Consider the following 21,161-nt stretch of genomic DNA (forward strand, 5'->3'; position numbering starts at 1 on the left):
GCAGGCACAGAAACGAAACAGGATGACTGAGTGACTGGGTGGGTGGTGTTGTCGTTTACTGATATGGAGGAGATTTGGAGAGAAGAAGGGGTTGTGGGTAAGTGCTAAATCAAGAGTTCTGTTTTGGACAGATTAAGTTGGAGCTGTCTGTTAGTCATCTCCGGAGAGATGTTGAGTGGGCTGTTGAATATGCACATCTGGAGCTCTGGCGAGAGGCCAAAGCTGACGATGGACGTTTTAAGGTCACGAGCAAATCCTCTGTTAAGTTTTTATTGGAGGTGCAACGCTTCCAGCCTGGCTTTGATGGCTATCTGGAGCACGCATCTCCTCGGCTTCCCTGTAGTAAGAATTTCCTTCTGTGTGACTTCAGCTGTGCTGGAAATTCGCCGATAGTCTGGAGTGCAGGGATTTAAAACTCCAGTAAGAGTTTGTTTTTGTTCTCTGTGTTCCAAGTGAACTGAAATGCATGATTTTCAGGTTTCATCTTCACTTTTAAATCATGCAAAAGACCCGTCGAGTATCTTCTGATCGTCGCACTGCCCCTTTCACATTGTGGCTCCCCAGGCAAGCAAGACACTTTAGTGTTGTTTGTGTTGGGCTTTGAAAATAAGATCCATCCCAAGAAAGGCAGGCGCTTGGTTAACAACTCTACCAAGTGTCAGATTAACAGCAGGCACTCAGGCAGATAAACCCAAGTGAGTAAATGTGAGACCCTGCCCTGCTTTCCCCGCTCCCCAGCTCCAAACATTTGCTATAGGTCTGTCAGTTGTTATCCCTTCTATCAGTTTCTTTCATTCTCATGATGGTTTCTCATTAAGGAGATTCATGGGGAAGGTTGTAATCAATCAGAGCTATTAGCCTCCAGAGTGTAATCTGGTTCTAGTAGAACTGACCTGCACAAAGTCCTGTCTACCTTGGGGGTTTAAGCCGATTAACTCAGAGCCTGGGAGGCAGAATCTGAAGTCCTGGAGCAACACGCCCCCTTCCCCTGCTACCCACCAGTAAGGGATTTAACAAATTGACACTGTAATTAGATCCAAACGTGCAGTTAACCCACCTTGAAAATAATCGCTAATGCCTGGCTCATTGGGGATGCACATTTACAGCCAGCGCACGACGCTGTGTCACTGGGAGCGAGCGCTCTCTAATCCCCTCTGCTGTCACAAGCCCTACCGTGCTGATTACTGCGGGTTTCTGTTATGTTTAGTTGGTTGGTTGGCGTGTGTACCTCTTTCCAAGAGGAGCTCAGTCCTGTGATTCAGGAAGTTGGTGACTGGAATGAGATGTCCACAGAAAAATAGGCAGCTGGCTGCTGGGGCTCCCAGTAGCACCTCTGCCCTGCTTTATGTTTTTCGTTTTCTTTTACAATGTTTTAAAATTTTATGGAATTTATTAGGATGGCATTGGTTAATAAAATTATATTGGATTCAAGTGTACAATTCTGTAATACATCATCGTATAATGCATTGTATATTCACAACCCAAAGTCAAGTCTCCTTCCATCGCCATATATCTGACCCCCTTTACCCTTTCTGCCTCCCCCCCAAACCCCCTTTCCTTCTGGTAACCACCATTCTGTTTTCTGGGTCTATGAATTTTGTTTGTTTTGTTTTGTTTGTTGCTTTCAGTTTTATATCTCACATGTAAGTGAAACCATGTGGTTCTTAACTTCTTCTGACTGATGTATTTCACTTAGCATGATGTTCTCCAGGTCCATCCATGTTGTCACAAATAGAAGTATCTCATCTTTTCTTATGGCTGAGTAGTCTTCCACTGTATACATGTACCACATCTTCCTTGTCCAGTCATCTATCAAGGGACACTTTGGTGGCTTCTGTGTCTTGGCCACTGTGAATTGTGCTACAAAGAGCATAGAGGCACAGATATCTTTATGAATAAATATCTTCAAATTTTTCTGGTAGGTTCCCAGAGGAGGGATTGCTGGGGCATATGGTGTGCTTTCTGGGGGTGCCCTGGGTTGCCCAGAGATCCCCTGGCAGCAGTATGGGTGGGCTCACCAGGGGAAAGATGCCATACCAGTCAGTATTTCCTCGATCTACTGACCTCAGCTTTTGAAATACAGCTAACTAAGTATAAGCTGTGGACCAAAGTTAAACTGGAGGTTCTTCAAAAAATGGTATTTTAGTTACAAAAGCTCTTCATAAGTGGCCAGACAGATTCATTGGTATTTTACTCCAGGGAACATGGTAAGTAAATATTTCTTATTGTACTGATAAAACAGTTAAGGTACGGTCTAACTCCTCTTCCCTTTATCTGCCTATTCCCCCACACTTTTTGTTACTAAGAATGATGATATAATAGAGCAGCTAGGAGCACAGACTTTGGAGCTAGACTCCATGGACCAAAGCCAAGGCCAATCTTCTACCAGTTATTTAACTCCTCTAGACCTTGGTTTCTCTGTGTATAAAATGGTGGTGATCATAATGGTACCTTTTAAAAGATTACTGGAAAGTAAATTAATTACTACATGTAGCATATAAAATAGCATTTGGCATATTGTAAGCATTGGCATTCGTTCAACACAGTGTTGGATGTGCTAGAAGCCAGTGATATAAAGCAAAGTTTCTCTTCAGGTGGGAAGATGGACACATGAACCCACTGTTCTGGATTGGCCTATTCTTCACTGAATGTTTGGGATAGGAAGATATTGCTACAGAATGCATATGATACTCTATATATAATAAGTATGACTGATGAGAGGCTGGTGACATATATGAGCAAGAAATGTAATTGAACAATAATTGAGATAATGTTGTCAATTATGAATTAGGCCAAAATGCATGGTAATAGAGATCTGTCCAGAATAAGCCCAGCCTTGTTAATATAACAAAAATGGCTTGTGCAACATGGATGTAACCTGGCAGCCAAGGAGAGTGGACTGGAATGCACATGCGTGAACAATGACAACTTCACTGTACTAGTCAGTGGGGGCAGTAGACACTGTTGAGTGAGCATGTGTACTGTGTGGCCATCACATTCAGAGTTACTGACAAGTAGAGCAATGAATCTGCATCAAATTTTGCGTTAAGCTCGAAGATTCCTCCACAGAAATTATTTGGGTGATTCAGAAGGCTTTCGGGGATGATGCAATGAATGCAGCACAAATAAAAGTGTGGCGCAAATGCTTCAAAGGTGGTCAAGAATCTGTTGAAAGTGATCCACCTTCTGAAAAAGGCCTACGACAAGCAGAACACCTGAGAATGTTGAACATGTATGGGCTGCATTCAGCAAAGACAGTGAGAGAACTAGAAGCTGATTCCAAAAGCTGTTATATCTCAGATTATGAAGCAAATCTTGGCATGAAACATGTCGTGGCAAAATCTGTTCCGAGGCTTCTGCTACCAGAGCAGAGGGATCACCATGCTATAGTTGCCGATGACTTGATTCAAACCACTACCAATGAGCCAGATTTCCTCAAGAAGGTTGTAACTGGAGATGAATTGCGAGTCTACAGCTATGATCTGGAAACAAAGGCCCAGCTGTCCCAATGCAAATCACCTTGGTTCTCCGTGCCAGAAGAAAGTACAGCAAAGCTGCAGCAAGATCAAGACCATATTAACTGTGTTTTTTGATTGGGGAGGTGTTGTCCATCACAAGTGCATCCCTCCAGGCCGAACAATTAACAAGGAGTACTGCCTCCATGTTCTTCATCAGTTGAGAGATGCAATACGATGAAAACAGTTGCAGCTATGGGCAGCTGGTGATTGGTGGCTTCATCACAACAACACGCCCGTTCGTGCATCACGTCTCATACAGTTTTTTTGGCAAAACATCAAATCGCCCAGATTTTATGTCCTGCAACTTCTGGCTTTTCCTAAAACTAAAATCACCTTGAAAGAGAAGAGATTTCAGACCATCAATAATGAGATTCAGGAAAATAAAACACGGCAGCTGATGGCCATTCCAACAAAGGATTTTGCAGTGTTTTGAACAGTGGGAGAGACACTGGGAGAACTTTGTGAGGTCCCAAGGTGCCTTCTTTGAAGGGGACAGGGGCATGTGTATGTGTCTTGAATCTTGTATCTTCAAAAAATGTCTTTCTTTTGCATAGTTCATGGATGGATACTTTCTGGACAGACCTCATATAGCTGAGATTAAACACCCAGACATTGGATCTCTCTTTCTCTCTCTCTTTCTTGCAGCATTTCATACACAACTAATAAACAATATATATTTATACATGGAATCCATGTTCAATGTAGAAAAACAAAAAATACATACAAAAAGATAAAAATTAAAGGCCATTTATAATTGCTCAGCTTTATTTTTTAATTTTTCAATTACTGTTGAAATACAATACTATATTATTTTCAGGTGTACAAATAGTGATTATACATCCATATAACTTACTAAGTGATCACCCCAATAAGTCTAGTGCCATTTGACACCATAAATAATTACTACAATATTACTGATCGCATTCCCTTTACACCCCTGTAACTGTTCTTACACCTGGTAGTTTGTACCTCTTAATCCCTTCTTCTTTTTCAAACTTCTTCCATTTGGCAACCATCAGTTTGTTCCATGAGTTTCTGTTTTGTTTTGTTTTTTAGATTCCACACATAAGGGCAATCATATGGTATTTATCTTTCTCTTCCTGACTTATTTCACTGAGCATAATACCTCCTAGGTCTATCCATGTTGTTTCAAATGGCAAAATTTCATTCTTTTTTATGGCTGAATATTTTCCCATTGTATTAATGTGCCTCTTCTTTATCCATTCATCTGTTGATGGCCATTTAGGTTGCTTCCATATCTTGGCTATTGTAAATAATGTTGCATTGAATATATGAGTGCGTATGTATTTTTGAATTAGTGTTTTAGATTTCCTTAGTTAAATACCCAGAAGTAGAATTGCTGGATCATAAAGTAGTTCTTTTCTTAATTTTTGAGGCATCTCCATACTGTTTTCCACAGTGGCTACAAGGAAGAGCCGCAGCTTTGCTGGGTGTGCTGGTCCGTGTCTGTGTGAATGTGCTACCTCTGTGTCAGAGTCAGTGTCTACGTGCATGTAAATATGTGATTGCATACCCAGGATCACACTGTACATTCCGTTCAGTAGCATTCTTTTCCTGCTCAGCAACACAGCATGTCAGTAAATATAAAATATATATTTTATATCACTTGAAATTACTCTATGGTATTCTATTTGAAATTACTCTATGGTATTCTATTTTTAGTAAATTCCATAATTTATTTAGACCATCCCCTATTGTGGGAAATTTGAGGTATAACCACATGTTTTCTCTCATAAACTCTGCTTATATAAATGTCCTTTATCAGCCTACTTGGATCTTTAGCAGAGATTCTTACTGTGGCACAGGGTGATTTTTTTTTTCTCAGCAAAAGATGTTATTACCACTGGCCTTGTTTCAGGGGCTGCATTTGTATAAGAGATAAATACCCTCGGGGTTCTGAAGAGGTCTCAGACGTTAACATAACAGTGCCTGTTTAAAGGACTTCATACCTAAATATGACCCCACAGCAAACAACGCAACGAGTAAGCTAAGCCAACAATACGTACATAGTGTTAATAAGGTATGGAACCTTGGTATTGGGTGATCATGTACATATAAAATGGCCTGGAAATTTTTCAGGAATATAGAAGATCAAAAATAATTAGGAAATAAGAAACTGGGAACGAGCAATAGTAATTTCTAATTTGCCTTTCCAATTTACTTCATATCAGACAGAGGTAAGTAGTGATTCATAATTACCTCCTTCCGTACCTGAGTTATTTCACTGGGTAATGTCAAAGGCCACATAGATAAGTAAAGCACTAAATTAGTTTTAATAAAGTGTATTCAGAATTCCCAAGTAAAAGAAATCAGAGGAAGTCAGCCAGTGTAGTCAGCTGGTCTGTGAGCCTGCTACAGTTATTGAGAACCTACTATGTTCCAACGGCAAAATCAGTTCAGGCTTCCAGATCTGTACCTAGAGACAGTCTAAACTGCAAGTGAGTCAGGTCGCTGCAACTTGGGCACCGCTGTTTAAGAATCTGGATTTCTGGGACTTTCAGCCAAGATGGAGGCATAGGTGGAAACACTGTGCCCCCTCCCACAACTAAATTTAAAGACAGCAAAGTTTTAGAAACAAAAATGCAGCCAAAACAGTGAAAATTGAACTGTACAGAGAAGTCCGACAACAAACCACTCAGCCAGACCGGTAAGAGGGGCAGAGGCAGCGGTGGAGTAGGGTCGGGATGGAGAGATCATTCTGTCCGACTGACCCAGGAGCAGAGGCGGAGGCAGTTGGTGGATCCCAGGTGTGGGGTGGCGACGTGCAGACCCCGTGAGGGCACAGAGTGGCTGGCTGACTGCAGTTACACATTCACGCGCAGATAAACCAAGCGAAGGAGCAAACAGTGAGACAGACCGCTCAGGCTAGGGCCCCAGCAACAGGAATTAGAGCCTGAAAGCACCAATTAGAAAGACTTTCTCAGGGTCGAGGGGCCAGGAGAGGCTCCCAGGCTCACAGAGAGTTCATTGGAGAGACCCACAGGGTCCTGGAGAGTTCACGGGCCCATACACCTGGGAACCAATACCAGAGGGGCCCAATTTGCTTGTGGGAAGCTGCAGAGGGGACAGAAATCTGAGAGGGAGCAGAGCGGAGCAAAGCGCCATTTTTTCCCCTCTCTGACCCCGCCCCCACATACAGCATCACAACCCAGCAACTGGGTCACCCAGCCCTAACGAACACCTAAGGCTTCGCCCCTCATACATAACCAGTGCGAACAGACCAAACATTATGACTCAAAAACAGCTCAGAGCCCCAGAGCCTATAATTTTAAGTGACTGAGAAATAGCCAACCTTTCAGATGCACAGTTCAAAATACTGGTGATCAGGATGCTCACAGAATTGGTTGATTTTAGCCACAAATTAGAGGAACATATGAAGGCTAAACTAATTGAAATGAAGGGAGATGCACAGGAAACCAATAGTGATGGAAAGGAAACTGGGACTCAAATCAATGGAATGGACCAGAAGGAAGAACAAAACATCCCACCAGAAAGGAATGAAGAAATGAGAATTCAAAAAAATGAGGAGAGGCTTAGGAACCTCCAGGACATCTTTAAACGTTCCAACATCCGGATTATAGGGGTACCAGAAGGGGGAAAGAAACAGCCACGAGTGGAAAACTTATTTGAACAAATAATAAAGGAGAACTTCCCCAGTCTGGCAAAGGAAATAGACTTCCAGGAAATCCAGGAAGCTCAGAGAGTCCCAAAGAAGTTGGACCCAAGAAGGAACACACCAAGGCACATCATAATTACATTAGCCAAGACTAAAATGAAGGAGAGAATCCTAGAAGCAGCAAGGGATAAGGGGACAGTCACCTACAAAGGAGTACCCATCAGACTGTCAGCGGATTTCTCAAAAGAGACCTTACAGGCAAGAAGGGGCTGGAAAGAAGTATTCCAAGTCATGAAATCCAAAGACCTACATCCAAGATTGCTCTATCCAGCAAAGCTTTCATTTAGAATGGAAGGGCAGATAAAGTGTTTCTCAGATAGGGTCAAATTCAAGGCGTTCATCATCACCAAGCCCTTATTATATGAAATGTTAAAGGGACTTATCTAAGAAAAAGAAGATAAAAAATATGAACAGTGAAAGGACAGCAAACTCACAGTTATTAACAACCACACCTAAAACAAAAGCAAACTAAGAGGACAACTAGATTGGGAGCAGAAACATAGAAATGGAGATCACATGGAGGGTTAGCAACAGGGGAGTGGGAGGAGGAGAAGGAGGGAGAAGGTACAGAGAATAAGTAGCATAGACGGTAGGTAGAAAATAGACAGGGGGGAGGGCAGGAATACTACGGGAAATACATAATCTAAAGAACTTGTGACACATGGACATGAACAAAAGGGGGAATGGTGGGAGAGGGGTGTGCAGGGTAAAGGGGAGTGAAGGGGGAATGGGACAACTGTAATGGCATAATCAATAAAATATATTTAATAAAATAAAATAATCTGGATTTCTGAATGTCTCACAACTTTAGTTTTCAAATGCGTACTGATAAGACATCTGAACGATCCATGTTCATTTTAGAAAACCATGAAAAATAAGCAAGACCCTGATCTTCTTTTCAGTTTGACCTTGGAATCACCTGGAGCAATCAGTTAACCTTGCTGAGCCTTTGTAAAATTTAAATTAAAATACCCAATTTCTATTCTCCACTTCTTAGTGTTTAAGCAAGAAAATGTTCATTAATGAGATTTTTTTAAGTTTCTTTGAAGCTGCTGGGACATCCGAGGTAGCATTCCAACACATTTGCACTTGGTCAATTTGGTATTTATATTAATTTTTGTAATACTTTATTTATATTCACAGGCAGGTCAACACCCCATTATCTATTTTCCAATATTTCTTTAGGTCTGTTTTTGAGCTGAAATGACTCCTGTCAGCATCTCAGCCCCCTTCTAAGGTGGATTGTTATGTTGGGTCATTTACTATCTGCCTCAGGCAAACACCCAAGGATGGGCATCTTCCAGGAAACTTTTTCTGTGCCTTTTACTTCTTGTCCCTTCTGCCCACTCTGTGTGTCTTTGGCTGGTCCTTACAGCTCTTTTGTCTCTTCCTTCCACCCTGGGGCATGACATGCCCATCTCTCTCTGGTCAGACCCACCCTCTCTCATCTTCTCTATCATGATCCTTTGCTTCCCACCAGTGGATTTGTGGAAGTTGTTGCCATGGCCACTTGGGGTGTCTGCTCAGTGGCTCATAGTGCTCCCATTTGGGGGCCAGCACCCAGCACTTCTAGGCCTCCCCTTTGTTGGTAGGACAAGATGGAAGACAGAACCACCAATGTCTCTCCCCACTCCCACCCCATTACCTGTGTTTGACCCAACTCCTCTGGACGCCATGGCCTCTCTCATTGTTACATGGGATGGCGATACGAGAGTGTCAAATTGGTTGAGGACATGTTTCGATACTAATTTGAAGCCGTCAGGCCTTGTGGTAGAAATATACACTGACACCAATATGTAAGTGTAATTTTTTTCTAGAGTAGTTTATGCAAAACATTTCAGCAGATACTCAGCAAGTTCCCAAGTGGAAGGACAACAACCCCATCCTATGGGAATTCTCAGGTCTAGTCTTTAAACAAGCACAAAATTCTCCCCATCCTATTTGGGCTTGGGTCAGGCAAGATGGTAGCAAAATTAAAATGTCTGGGACAGTTCTAAGTAGTAGGTTCAGGGTCCTAAAACATGGGGTGGGGGTGGGCATTACTGAGTTCATGGTCTCAGGTGAGTCTCTATTTGTGGGTGGTCCCCAAGACCACCCTCAGGCTGAATAATTCGCTAGAAGGACTCATGGGACTCAGAAAAGCTCTTACACTCGTGATTATGGTTTATTACAGCAAAAGGATGCCAGTTAAAATCAGTGGAGGGACAAGGTGCGTGGAGCAAAGTCTAGGAGAAACCATGCACAAGCTCCCAGATGTCCCCTCCCAGTAATGTCTCACATTACTCTGTGCTTATTTTTTCCAGCAACAAATTGTCACAGTACATACAAAGCATTATCAACCAGGGAAGCTCAACGGAGCTTTGGCATCTGGTGTTCGTTGGGGTCAGTCGCATAGGCACGCAGTGCCTGAGTGACTACCCTCAGAACTCCAACTCTAGCCGCCCCCCCCACTCCCACTGCAAAAGGAGGTGTTCAGCATAAATCACATTGTTGGCAGAAGCTATCTGATTACACTGCTACCCTGTGGCCCAATGCCTCAGGCATACAAAACATTCACCAGGCAAAATATCACAAGGACTCAGAGCTCATCCCCTAGGAGCCAGTCTTGCAAACATGTCTTTCTTGGGGATGGGCAGGAATTGAGCCATCCAGGCCTGCCAAGTTAACCCCTTCCCGCCCACATTCCCTGGGTCAAGACACTGGGAGGCTTTGGCTACATGAGAGCACTTCTGGCACCTCAACCATTACCTTCCAAAAATAACATCCTCTCCACCTTCCACTTAGACTCACTGGGATTTGTAATAATAACCACTGAACTATTTTCAAGAACACTGGCCATCTGCAGCAAGGAAGCATTATTATCATCATCATCATCATTATCATAATCACTATTGTCATATTATTATCATAATCACTATTATTCAGGGGGCGGAGGCATGGGAATGAGCCCTTAATGCTCCCTTGTGATGTCAGAACAAGTCAGAGGTGCCTTTTTCCAGATTCTGCAGATAGAGACCACTTCAGAGTCGTGTGAATCCACGCCACCTAGGGTTTTAACTGTGTCCTGTCTTTCTCTCTCTCCTTCTCCTCGGCAGTGGCTGAGAAACCCAGGCCCCCAGCATGAGAAGCGGACTCTGTTTGGAGACATGGTGTGCTTCTTGTTCATAACTCCCCTGGCCACCATCTCAGGCTGGCTCTGCCTGCGGGGCGCCGTGGACCACCTGCACTTTAGTAGTCGGCTCGAAGCCGTGGGACTGATTGCACTCACTGTCGCACTCTTCACTATTTACCTCTTTTGGACACTAGTAAGTATGGCCCGCAGCCCCAGGGATGCCGGCCAGCTGGAGCTGGCAGCCCCGCAGCTGGCACAGCTTGTCTGTATCACATCTCACCTGCTGGTTCAGGCTGCGAGAGTGTGATTTGGTCTGTTGCTACATGTGAGTGTATGTGTGTGCGCACAATGCGTGAGCAGACGTGCGCTGCTGGGAAGAGCAGGTCAAGTAAAGAAAAAGCCCCAGCTTCTGAGAGCCCACCAGTCAGGGACACACACCCTGGACTTTCCTCCCCTCGGGTAGTCTGGGCTCTGTCTGTTACAAGGCACGGCATTTTCCTTCCCTTGCTTGTGTGCCTCATATTTTGTGGGGATCCTAGTGTATCCTGAGCAATGCACACAGCCACTGCCGCTGTCGCTGTCTGCACAGACTATGGGTCCTCCTACTGGTCACTTTCTTCTTACGCCCTGACCATGGCCTGTAGTCTTCAGTGGGCGCGGGGTTGCCTGGTGCCTGATGCTTATTCTGTGCGTTGGGATATTGACCCTGCTGCCCATAAAAACACCGAATTATCTAGCTCAGAAGCTGCCACCGAAGAAAAACCACTTCCCAATAAGCACTCCGGCTGTAGAGGAGGAAGATTTGTAAACATCTCTGTCGTCTTTGTCCTATTCACTTGTTAAGGAACTGACTGCGGGGTGCCACTTGGCAGCACCCACAAAGTGCAGCGTTTGCTCTCCCTTTATGTCCCTCTGGGACATGCAGTGAAGAACATCACTATCTAGAATATTTTCAGAAAAGGGGCCCCATCTTCCTCGCATTCCTCTTCTGCGCTGCTTGTTTCTAAGCTGAGCATGTTTCATTGTTATTGAAACACATAGTATGTATTTCCTGTCTAAAGTGGACCGTTCTTGTGTCCCATAGCACAGTGTCAGCATGGGGAAGCTTCCATCGCTCACTCATCCTCCCAAGCCCTGCCCACCTGCCAGTGGCCACTCCTACCACCCTGACCACGACCCCCTGCTCATTTCCCTCCTGTGCGTCCCCTCAGGTGAAAGTGCTCAGACAGTGCGTGGGGGGCACAGTGCAAGCTCAGCGAGAAGGACCGGACTTGAGCCCTGGTAAACAGGGAGTGTCCTGATGCTTTAGACATGATCTGAGGCCTCTGGTTAATGTAGGCATTCCATTCCCAGCCTAATGAAGCCCCCAGATGAAACCATTGTTGACTCCTTAAAAAGTCTGTGCTCCCAAACTGTATCCTAATTCCTTATAAAGCTGCCTCAGAATTCACAAGGATGCTGTGATGGGAAGAGAGTTAGAAAGAGGAAGTTAAAGAGCCTAGCTAGCACCGCCTGAAGTCATGTCACTGCTCTGTGCCTCAGTGTTCCCATCCGTGCAGTGGGAATGGTAATGACATCCATCCTGCCAGCTTCCCCTGGTGCTAGTAGACTAACATGAAAGACTGCAGGGGGAAATACTGTGGAAAATAATTTTTTAGCATGATTAGAGTCTTACTTGTCTACCATGTTTCTTAGAAGAGTTCCTTAAATGAAAGTATGGACTTGAATACTAGCTTTCAAAGCAATTGAAGGCCTTTTTGAAAATCAGCTTTGTAAAGCATCCACTTACCCAACAAGGGAGAAAGGCAGGGAGGAGCACGGAAGGAAGAAAGAAAAATTACTAGAGAAAAATGGATGTGACCCTGTTTGCTCTGCCATTTTAGTGGAAAGGGAGGTGCGGGTGCGACAGGTACCTGGAGTGGGGGGCTCCTTCAGGGGAGAGGTAATATCCTTCATTCCAGAAACGTTTCCAAGAGCCAGTGCAGCCTAGTAAAAAGCACATGTGTTTAGAGTCCAAAGGCCTTTGTTTGACCCCAAGATTTACATCCTAATAGCTGTGTAGCATTGAACGGGGTACTTAACCTCTCTGATCATCCTTCCTCTTACGCAAAAAAAAAAAAAAAAGGAGGAAATGATTGATGCCCCTGGATCAATGGGCTGTTGTGAGGATTAGGTGGGATGGGAACATGCATCAGAGCACCTGGCAGAGGCGCCCTGGTTTTCTTCCTGCGACTTCCCGGATCCCCCAGCTCCCTCCACCCACCAGCCCTCTGTAAAATGTGGAGCCGCTGGCCCTCTGACTGGTATGAAAACTGTGCTGCCGTGTCAGCTCAGCGATAGGTTACGGAGTCTAGACGAACTCCTTCCCAGATAAATGCTGTACTGAGCTGCCCTGGCAAGAGCTGTAATTCAGAAACTGACAGCACTTGGAAACTGCCCTCCAGCAGAAACCCATTGTAAACAAGCTGTCAAGCTTAAGGAGAATATGCTGTGAAAATGTCTTAGATAAACAAACACTGTGTCAGTCCCAGCCCCGCTCCTCAGAGGGGTCTTCCCAGAGGGGCCTCTGGGGCTGGATGAAGAGGGACACGCATCCACGCTGTGCACCTACCTATAAATGCCTTTGGAGTTCCACGCCACTCCCAGGGCCAAGGGGGCCTGCCCTCCACACGCGCTTCTGGAGTCCTGTCTTTGGAACCTGCTGTGTGGAAGCACAAGCACCTGGAACCCAGGAGGCCCAGGCCTCAGCCATCCCCACTCAGAGCCCGGAGAGGGGTGCCCCCGAAACGTCACTGTTCACATCACACACTGTTTGTTGGACGTCCCCGGACAGACTCCAGGAGAGCTCGCTGAGAACTGAGTCCACATTAACCATTAAGAAGTTGTCCATAGAGGCGCAAGAATGGAGGCACGGCGGGAAGTCCTCCCCAAAGGTCATGGTGCAGGCAGTGCCCAGCACAGAAACTTTGGTTCCATCCATCACAGAGTGAAATGAAAGGACATTCTGAAACCTCCAGCTGATTCCCATTCCCGTGGGCGGGTCATTTAAATTCTCATTATAAGGAGGAAAAATCTCTAATAAAATACTGTCCCCAAAAGGCTCACTGTGGGACCGGTTTGGACACACCCCCACGAGCCCACGGCTGTGCAGCGGGGCGGTGTTCACTGTGACCCTGTGCCGGGCACCTCTGCCGCTGATGAATGCCCACGCAGTGCTCCTCCCTGCGCAATCAGAGAGCCTGCCCGTCTCTGAAAAGGCTCCTTACAAAGCTCTGGACCCTGGGTAACCTCACTGTCGCACAGTTACCCCCTCCGCAGAGGAGGGGCAGAATGACAATGTGTAATAAGATTTCCCAAAGCCTACTACAACTCCACGGCAAATGTCAAGCAACAGCCTGTCACCTCGCTGACGGGGGAGGTGGGGGCCTCTCCTTGTGCGGGATCTTAACTCTTAACTCTTCATACGGACCTTACCCAAGACGGGAGGTGAATAAATGTCCTTTGGATGAAGAAATGAATGCACTTCAAGAAACCTCTCCAACGAGGGGTCGTTTTATCACAATAGTGGCTCAGTCTGACTCTCTTCCTGCTCTCTCTTAAACCTCGGGAATTTCAGAAATTGTGTATTTCTGAAGTTCCCAATGCTCCTATTGCTATAGCTTCTTTTGGCTTATGTTCATTTTCCTCCCACTGCCTCTTTATTTCTCTAAATCAAATCCCCTTTTATTCCTACTCTGTCCCATTGCAGGGAGGGAGCTCTTACAGGCGGGCGCCCGAGATCACCCGGGGCAGTTGCTCGCAACTTCCTTTGTTTTCCCTCACGTGGAGTCATCTGCATATGATGCCTTCCACTTAATTGGATGTGCCTGCCACCCGCGGTAGTTAATAGCAATTAAGATAGATTAGTGCGTAGTAATATCTCATTTGTTTGTCTGAACAAGTGGGTTGGTTTTTGTACTTTCCGGAGGGGGAACGGGGAGACCAACGCAGTTGTGAACTCCCCGTGTTCTTGGAAGCAGCGCTTCTCAGGCGGGAATGAGTGTGCACTCACGTGGAGAGCTTGTTAAGAGGCATGCTCTGATTCCTTAGGTCTGGGCAGAGCCCCAAATTCTGATACTCTTAACAAACCCCAGGTGGTACAGGCCGACCCTACGCCACGCTGAGAGCATCATTAAAACAGATGCCCAACCTCCTTTCTCCCCCCATTTCCTACATCTGAGCGGGACTGTCACAAAATTACCATCTTTTCCGTACTTAATCCATCAAAAATAACAGGCCAAGAACATTAACCTGTGTGTGAGGCACTGTGCTAAGTGCTTTTTTATTTTTATTTTTGTTTTTCACTTAACAGTTGACACACAGTATTATTAGTTTCAAGTGTATAACATAGTGGTTAGAGGTTTTTACAGGGTGGGACAAAAGTAGATTTACAGTTGTTTGTATGAAAAATAATTTACAACGATTAATAAATAATAATACAAGAATAAAGTCTGGGTTTTGCATACTCACAACTGTAAACCTACTTTTGCCCCACCCTACATACCGTATAAAGTGATCAGCCCTGTAAGTCTGGTACTCACCTCACACCATGCGTAATTGTTACAATAGTATTGCCCATATTCCCTGTGCTGCATGTGCTAAGTGCTTTTTATGCATTATCTCAGATATCGTTATTTACGTATTACAATGAGGGAACTGCAACTTGGAGATAGAAAGCAACCCTCCCAAAGTCACAGAGCCACTACACAGAGGAGGAGGCTCCAAGGCCCGCGCGCCTGGCCCCAGGGCCCCAGGCCTTCGCCTCCCTACCCCGTGGAAGGAGGAGCTGCCCACCTGCACTCACCGCTGATCCCTGCTTGCTGATGCCAAGCATGTGCGGCTCTTTAACATCATGAATGAAAGGACTCTTGATTTGAAATTCAGCTCTCCTGTAATATTTCCAGATCCGAGACTTCTTGTACTGCCAAAGCTCTTCATTAGTACTTGTCTGTGTTCTACCTCTTCCCTGCCCTTGGCCCTGAACAGCAGGCTTTCCAACCTGCCTCTCACATTCATGAGTAGCACCAAGCAGCAGCAGGACAGAATAGATAAAAGAGAATCAAGCTTTAAAAAAAAAAGAAAAAAAAAATCCCTGATCTGCTCTGGCATGTTCAGGGCCTTTTGGAGAAAAGCACATCTGTGTGAGTTTAAAAGCTTATATTTTCATACCCAAATCTCTCTGGCACTCAGCCTGTGGCATTTGCCTCCTAGCCTCAGATATTTGAGTGAGTGGCCTTGAATTTTTGATCCTGCCATGAAGCCTAACAAGCCCTTTCTGATCAGGGACCTGCACTGTCCTTCACTTCTGCAAACACTAACCTCAAACCATTGAGTCAGCCATGCTCTGACCTGTCCTGGGATCAACCCAATCTACCCACCCCAGAGGGCTGAACGGCCCAGCCCACACATGGATAATTTGTCACCCTAAACCCATGGGCACCTTCTTTCCCAGAACCTAGTCATCTGGATGCACTCAAACTGGATCCTGCCCCCATTTTTAAAGGCAGTTTGTACATCTTCAAAAGTACAGGTGAAACTCTGAATTTCCTGGGAAGCCCATCAGTGCTTTTTGCCAGCCTTCTCCAAAACGAACTACCTGTGTGATCATCTCGTTCAAGTACATTTGCATAAGAAGCAAACACAGTTGTGTCAAAATTAACCACAGGTTCCCTGTTCATACTGTCAAGCATGTATAAGACAGGCTTAAATCTTAAGCAGTGTTGCAATTCGAAAGCGTAGGGTATTTATTCATGCATCCATTCATGCAACAAATCCCACTGAGCAACTTCTCATTGGCAGACACTGTGATAGGTGTAGGGCATGTAAAGATGAAAACAACAGAAGCCCCGATCTCCAGATGCTTCTAGCACCAAGGAGAAACAAGTACACTGATGTGCAGGGCACTTGATGCCATGCTGAGGTGGGCACCAGGCCCTGTGGCTCAAAAGAACCAATTGGAGGAGCTTGGTGCCCATGCCAAAGCTTCCCACAGAACTCTGGGTGTCACAGAATACTGGGACTGGAGGCATTGGGGCTCACCCATCAGGGCCACCCAGTATAGTTTTGCAGCTTGTCCACCGCACAGTAAGAGAGATGCCCTTCCTGTCACAGTGGTGCAATGCATGAATGGGGTGTGGATGGGGTCCTTTGGGTTGTGCGGTGTCTAACCTGCAGAAGGGTGCCATGCATGAAGCCCTAGCATCCCTCCCATTTAACAGAGAGAAGCCTGGACCAAAAAGGCACATCACTCAGTCCCACCACTGGGGGAGCTGGCGCTGTACTCACTCCGCCCACTGCTTCTAGCCAACTCCTTCATCACAGATGCTTTGGGACTTAAACACCACTATCCCCCAAAACTCAGAAGAAGCCTTTCTTCCTATTGACACCCTGATTTTACCCACCATGAGGAGGAATGAAAGAAGCCTGTCCACAAGCCATTCCTGTGTGATCACACTTGGGTGCCCTTTGCTTGGTGCCCAATGCCGCAACACCCAGTTCAGTAGAGCAGCTTCACCCAGGTCCTCACCCCGCTGTACTGCGCGCTGCCGGTGGTTGGGAGCCGTGTCCCACGGCATGTTTGATTCTTGGGTTCAGTATCGGCGTCTGCTGACCTGAAACCTTCCCTTATTTTCCCTCTCCTACCCACAGGTGTCATTTAGGTACCACTGTCGATTGTACAACGAATGGCGTCGGACCAATCAGAGGGTGATTCTCCTCATTCCAAAGTCTGTCAACATACCTTCTAACCAGCAGTCGCTGCTGGGCCTCCATTCTGTCAAGAGGAACTCAAAGGAGACAATTGTCTGACATTTGTGTGGTTGGCTGATTCATTGTTTGGGTTTGGAAGTTTCTGCACTGGGGCCCAGCGCTGAGCCACCCCCAACCTGTCCTAACCTGCCCGTGGGTCGGAGAACATCCAGAGCCCTGTTAGCGCGTTGTCCCGAGCAACGGACTCTGCCGGAAGAGAGCAAATGCTGTTTCACTTCAAATCATGGATGCTGCAGTCATATGATATTTGCTAAGCTGCCAAACACATGTATTTAGCAGATACTGTATGGAATTTCCTGAACACCTCTTTAACATACGAGGAAGGTTGTCCTGCTAAGGATGCAATTCAATTCTTCCTTTTTTATTACTATTTCAAATATATATATATATATATTAAACTTAGATGGTAATCAAAATCAAAAGCCAATGTTAAAACTGGTTTCTTGGTTTGGACGGGTTTGGTTTGAATTAGTTTATTGTTGCTGGTTTCCTACTACTGGTTCTTCGGGGCCGTTTGGTAGCTGAAGTGGTCTTTCTCATCTCTCTCTCCCCGTGCTCAGGGGACAGCATAATGACTGCAGAACACATCGTGTTTGAAGGATGTTTTGTACTAAACCTCATTTAATTATTCCGACTTCAAAGGAAAAAGAGGTGTGGTAACTCTCCCCACACTGAGCTGTTTATTTAAATTTCATTAAAGAGAACAAATAAAGATGGTGAGAAGCACGCTCCTGTTTGGTACTGACAGCTGATGGAAGCTATTTTCTAATAAATACCCAGTGTGTGAAAGACAAGCCCCACTGATTGCAATACTTTTATTTTTAATTATAAAACCTGTAAAGTTTCCCAAAGTAGATTTTAAAAGGAAAAAGGAAAGAGGTTGGTGTTTTCACTCCCGTCTCCTTCAGCGCATGTCTTAATTCTGCATTCGTGTCGACTCGGAGGATCATTAGACATTTCTAGGAACCCTGGACCTGTTTTGCATATCAATTAGCATTCTCATTGCTCTATTGAATTTCCAGCTTGACAGGTAGATGTGGAAAAAAAAAAAAAAAGGCAGCCCGTCTCAGCCCTCTAAGACCCCTTTGTCTCAGTTTCAGAAGACAGAGTCCCACACAGGACCTTCCCCCAACCATGAGCCTTTCTGTCAGAGGCTGAAATAGACTTTTCCTGAGGGCGTCATGGCCCTCTTTTATCTGTGCGGGTGTAAAGGGCACCGGCAGTGCCTGCGTCTGCGTGCCCCCTGAAACCTGCGAGCGGATGCGTGGTTTGAGGAGAGCGCCTGCTCCCGCTGCCTGCCCGCCCACACGCAGGGGGAGAGGGCGGAGCCCCGCTTTGGGGAATGCTTAAAATATGGATTTCTAGAACATGACCCACATTCCGAATATCACTCCAGCATCTGCCTTACGCTCCCCACGTGGGAGAGCAGAAAGTGCAAAGGAACAGGCCATGAGAAGGGTAACGATTTGGGTCTGCAGATTGATCCGCTGATGCAGGTGTCGCCTTTGTCTGCAGAACCTCCTCTCGCGCGCAGCCTGTTCCCGCGCCGCCGCCGGGAAGGGAAACAGCTGTACTGCTCTGCGCGCAAAACTCAGATGTGCTTTACGACTTGTGACAATAGATTTCCTCCCCACCACGCTCCGCTTCGACACTTCGATTCCAGTAATATACGTCTCAGCCCTTCTGCTGTTTCCTCGGCCCTGCTCACCCCTCTGGGCTATCATTAGCGGCACCACCATCAACCGTTTCTTAATTGACCTTTTTAAAATGCTGGACACCACTGGCTGCACACAGCTGTCACACATTAAATTTCCAGAGCCGAGAGTCCAACTCGCTGGCTTGGTGAATAGTAGCCCCGTGATACCGTTGATAAATGAGGCCCACCCTGCCGTAGCCCCTGAGCTGCCGGGTTCACCGGTGACACCTCCCAACTGAATGGCACACTCTGGAGAGGACCATACCCCTTCTCTTCCCTGCTTCTTCCATGCATTGAGGAAGTGACGATTCCCAGGACCATTTCCTGTTGCGTTTGGCTGCGGGTAACCCCTCTATCTTGGCTCAGGAGATGAGATATAATGATGCAAAATGTCACAGGCACATCCCTGCAGCTCTCCGCGGCTCCTGTGCTGGGAAGGTTGGCACATCACTGCTGTGCCTGTGCCATGCCTCTTTTCCCCATGTTTGCACCCCCAGCATGAGAAAGTAAGGCAGAGCCCGAATTCGAGGAGTAGGTTGCACGTGGGGTGGTGGGCAGGCCACCCCTGCAAGCCAAGACGGGCATCCGTGCCTCCCCTCCCAGGCTACCAGCTTAGAACCTCCTATTGAGAAACTCTGAACTCCTCCAGCACCAGGGCCCTGATGGGATTCTGAAAGTTTTTAGAAGACACCTCAGACCCTCTTGGCCTTTTAATCCTGTAGTCGTTCAAGGTGGGAGAGACTAGGGACCTTCAGTTTATGTTCAAGCACCAGCCCAGGGGGCAGGAGGCAGGTGCGGACTCCAGTAGAAGCTCTGCGTCTGTCACCAAGAAATGCTGCATCTGCCTGGAAGAAAAGGTGCCTTTTGCTCGCTGGCACAAGGTGCTGCATGGGTGACCAGCAGCCATGCTAGTCCGTTTTGCACTAGCCTGCTTTGCACTCCATTTTTTGTTTTTGAAAGATCAAGAATGAATGGGGGGAAAGGACTGGGGAGGGGCAGGTGGAGGATCTTGGTGGTTCCCTCTACCTACCATCTTCTTGCAGAGTCCTCTCTCCCGCACTCCTTGCCATATCCTGTCCTAACCATTTTTCCTGAGGACAGTGGGTAGAGATAAACCTGTGTCATGGAGAAACCAGAGGGGAAACTGACAGCTGAAACAAGTGCAGCATGCTCCTGCCTGCCCCGTGTGTGCACATGTGTGCTCCTGCATGCTCCCGTGTGGGGGACAGAGAACATGAACGTGCCCGTACTTCTACAGCTCCTCAGAGAGCTGTGCAGAAGCTCAGATGAGCTGTAGAACCCAAGTAGGGAAAAACAAATAGCATGACTTGGAAGTTGCTTGCTTTTGCCTTTCGGGTCCTGGTCTCCCTTCCTGTGCCCTGAGGGCCCCGGGTTGTCTCGTGCATCTGTCCTGCAGCCACAGTCACTTCATTTTCTGAAGATCCCCCCAGAAAGGATCTCATCTGGAGGCTTGGAGGAGCCAAAGGAGAAAACAGGGATGTGGCAGCCCAGCGACCTGCCCTTCCACCAGCTGCTGTCTCAGCCTTTCCTGACTGCCTACCTGGCCTGTGGAGCATCACAGCATTCACAGAAACTGTGTGTCTTTGCCCCACCCTCACCAGCAACTGTCCCAAGGCCTCAGGAAGGAAAACTGCCACATGCTTCCTTTCCACTTTAATCTGGGATGTTCCCAGAAGCTACCTGAATATCAGCCACGCAGCTTGTAGCCCCAGTCCTGGAAAATAAATGTACATTGTGATTCTGAAGCCTTATATAGTATGAGAGGTGGGCCAGCAAGTGAGGTCAGGGTTCAGGATTATTTAGGACAAGAGGTCGGGACCAGGATGGACCAGCCATCCCTCCCAGCCGAGCGCGCGGAGGATGCAGCAGACTGATGGCCTGAGACAGGTGCCCCTAGAGGCTGGAGTCTGAGAAATCGGCACCCCTGACAGCGAACCCCAGGCAGCTGCAGACCCACTCCAAAATGTGTCGGTTCTGCAGAAATACCGGGGCTGGTGCGTTCCACAGTCCACCCTTTTTGGCTTTGTAAAAGTCTCTGTGTCTGGGAGTTGCCTTTGAGACATACTGGCTCTCCTTAAGTTTAGCTGCTCTGGAGTGATTCTGGCTCTTTGCTCCCGAGGGCAACAGGGTGGGAGGGAACCCGCCGTGAGTCAGACAACCTGGGTTTAAGCCTGGCTCTGCCGCCGCCCAGCTGTGGGTTGTGAACAAGGGACCCCTACCCCCATTTCAGCCTCAGTGTTTGCCTCTGCAAAATGAGGATAATAACTACCTCAGATAATCCTGGTGCGATTCGTAAGGCTTAGCTCCCAG

The 21,161-nt window shown here is 46.6% G+C and overlaps 1 protein-coding gene across 1 annotated transcript in view; it reads left to right on the plus strand.

Moving 5' to 3' along the window:
• Positions 1–17,926, plus strand: part of MARCHF3 (membrane associated ring-CH-type finger 3) — a 144,594-nt gene extending 126,668 nt beyond the window's left edge. Inside the window, exons 4-5 of the mRNA XM_037028553.1 lie at positions 10,311–10,520; positions 17,015–17,926. Coding sequence (XP_036884448.1) covers positions 10,311–10,520; positions 17,015–17,173 — 369 coding nt within the window. The 3' untranslated portion in view covers positions 17,174–17,926. The remainder of the gene's footprint in view (positions 1–10,310; positions 10,521–17,014) is intronic.
• Positions 17,927–21,161: the final 3,235 nt, after the last annotated feature.

The sequence above is a fragment of the Sturnira hondurensis genome, unplaced genomic scaffold (genome assembly GCF_014824575.4).
Source record: "Sturnira hondurensis isolate 20B ecotype Veracruz unplaced genomic scaffold, ASM1482457v3 Scaffold0001509, whole genome shotgun sequence".
NCBI lineage: Eukaryota > Metazoa > Chordata > Mammalia > Chiroptera > Phyllostomidae > Sturnira > Sturnira hondurensis.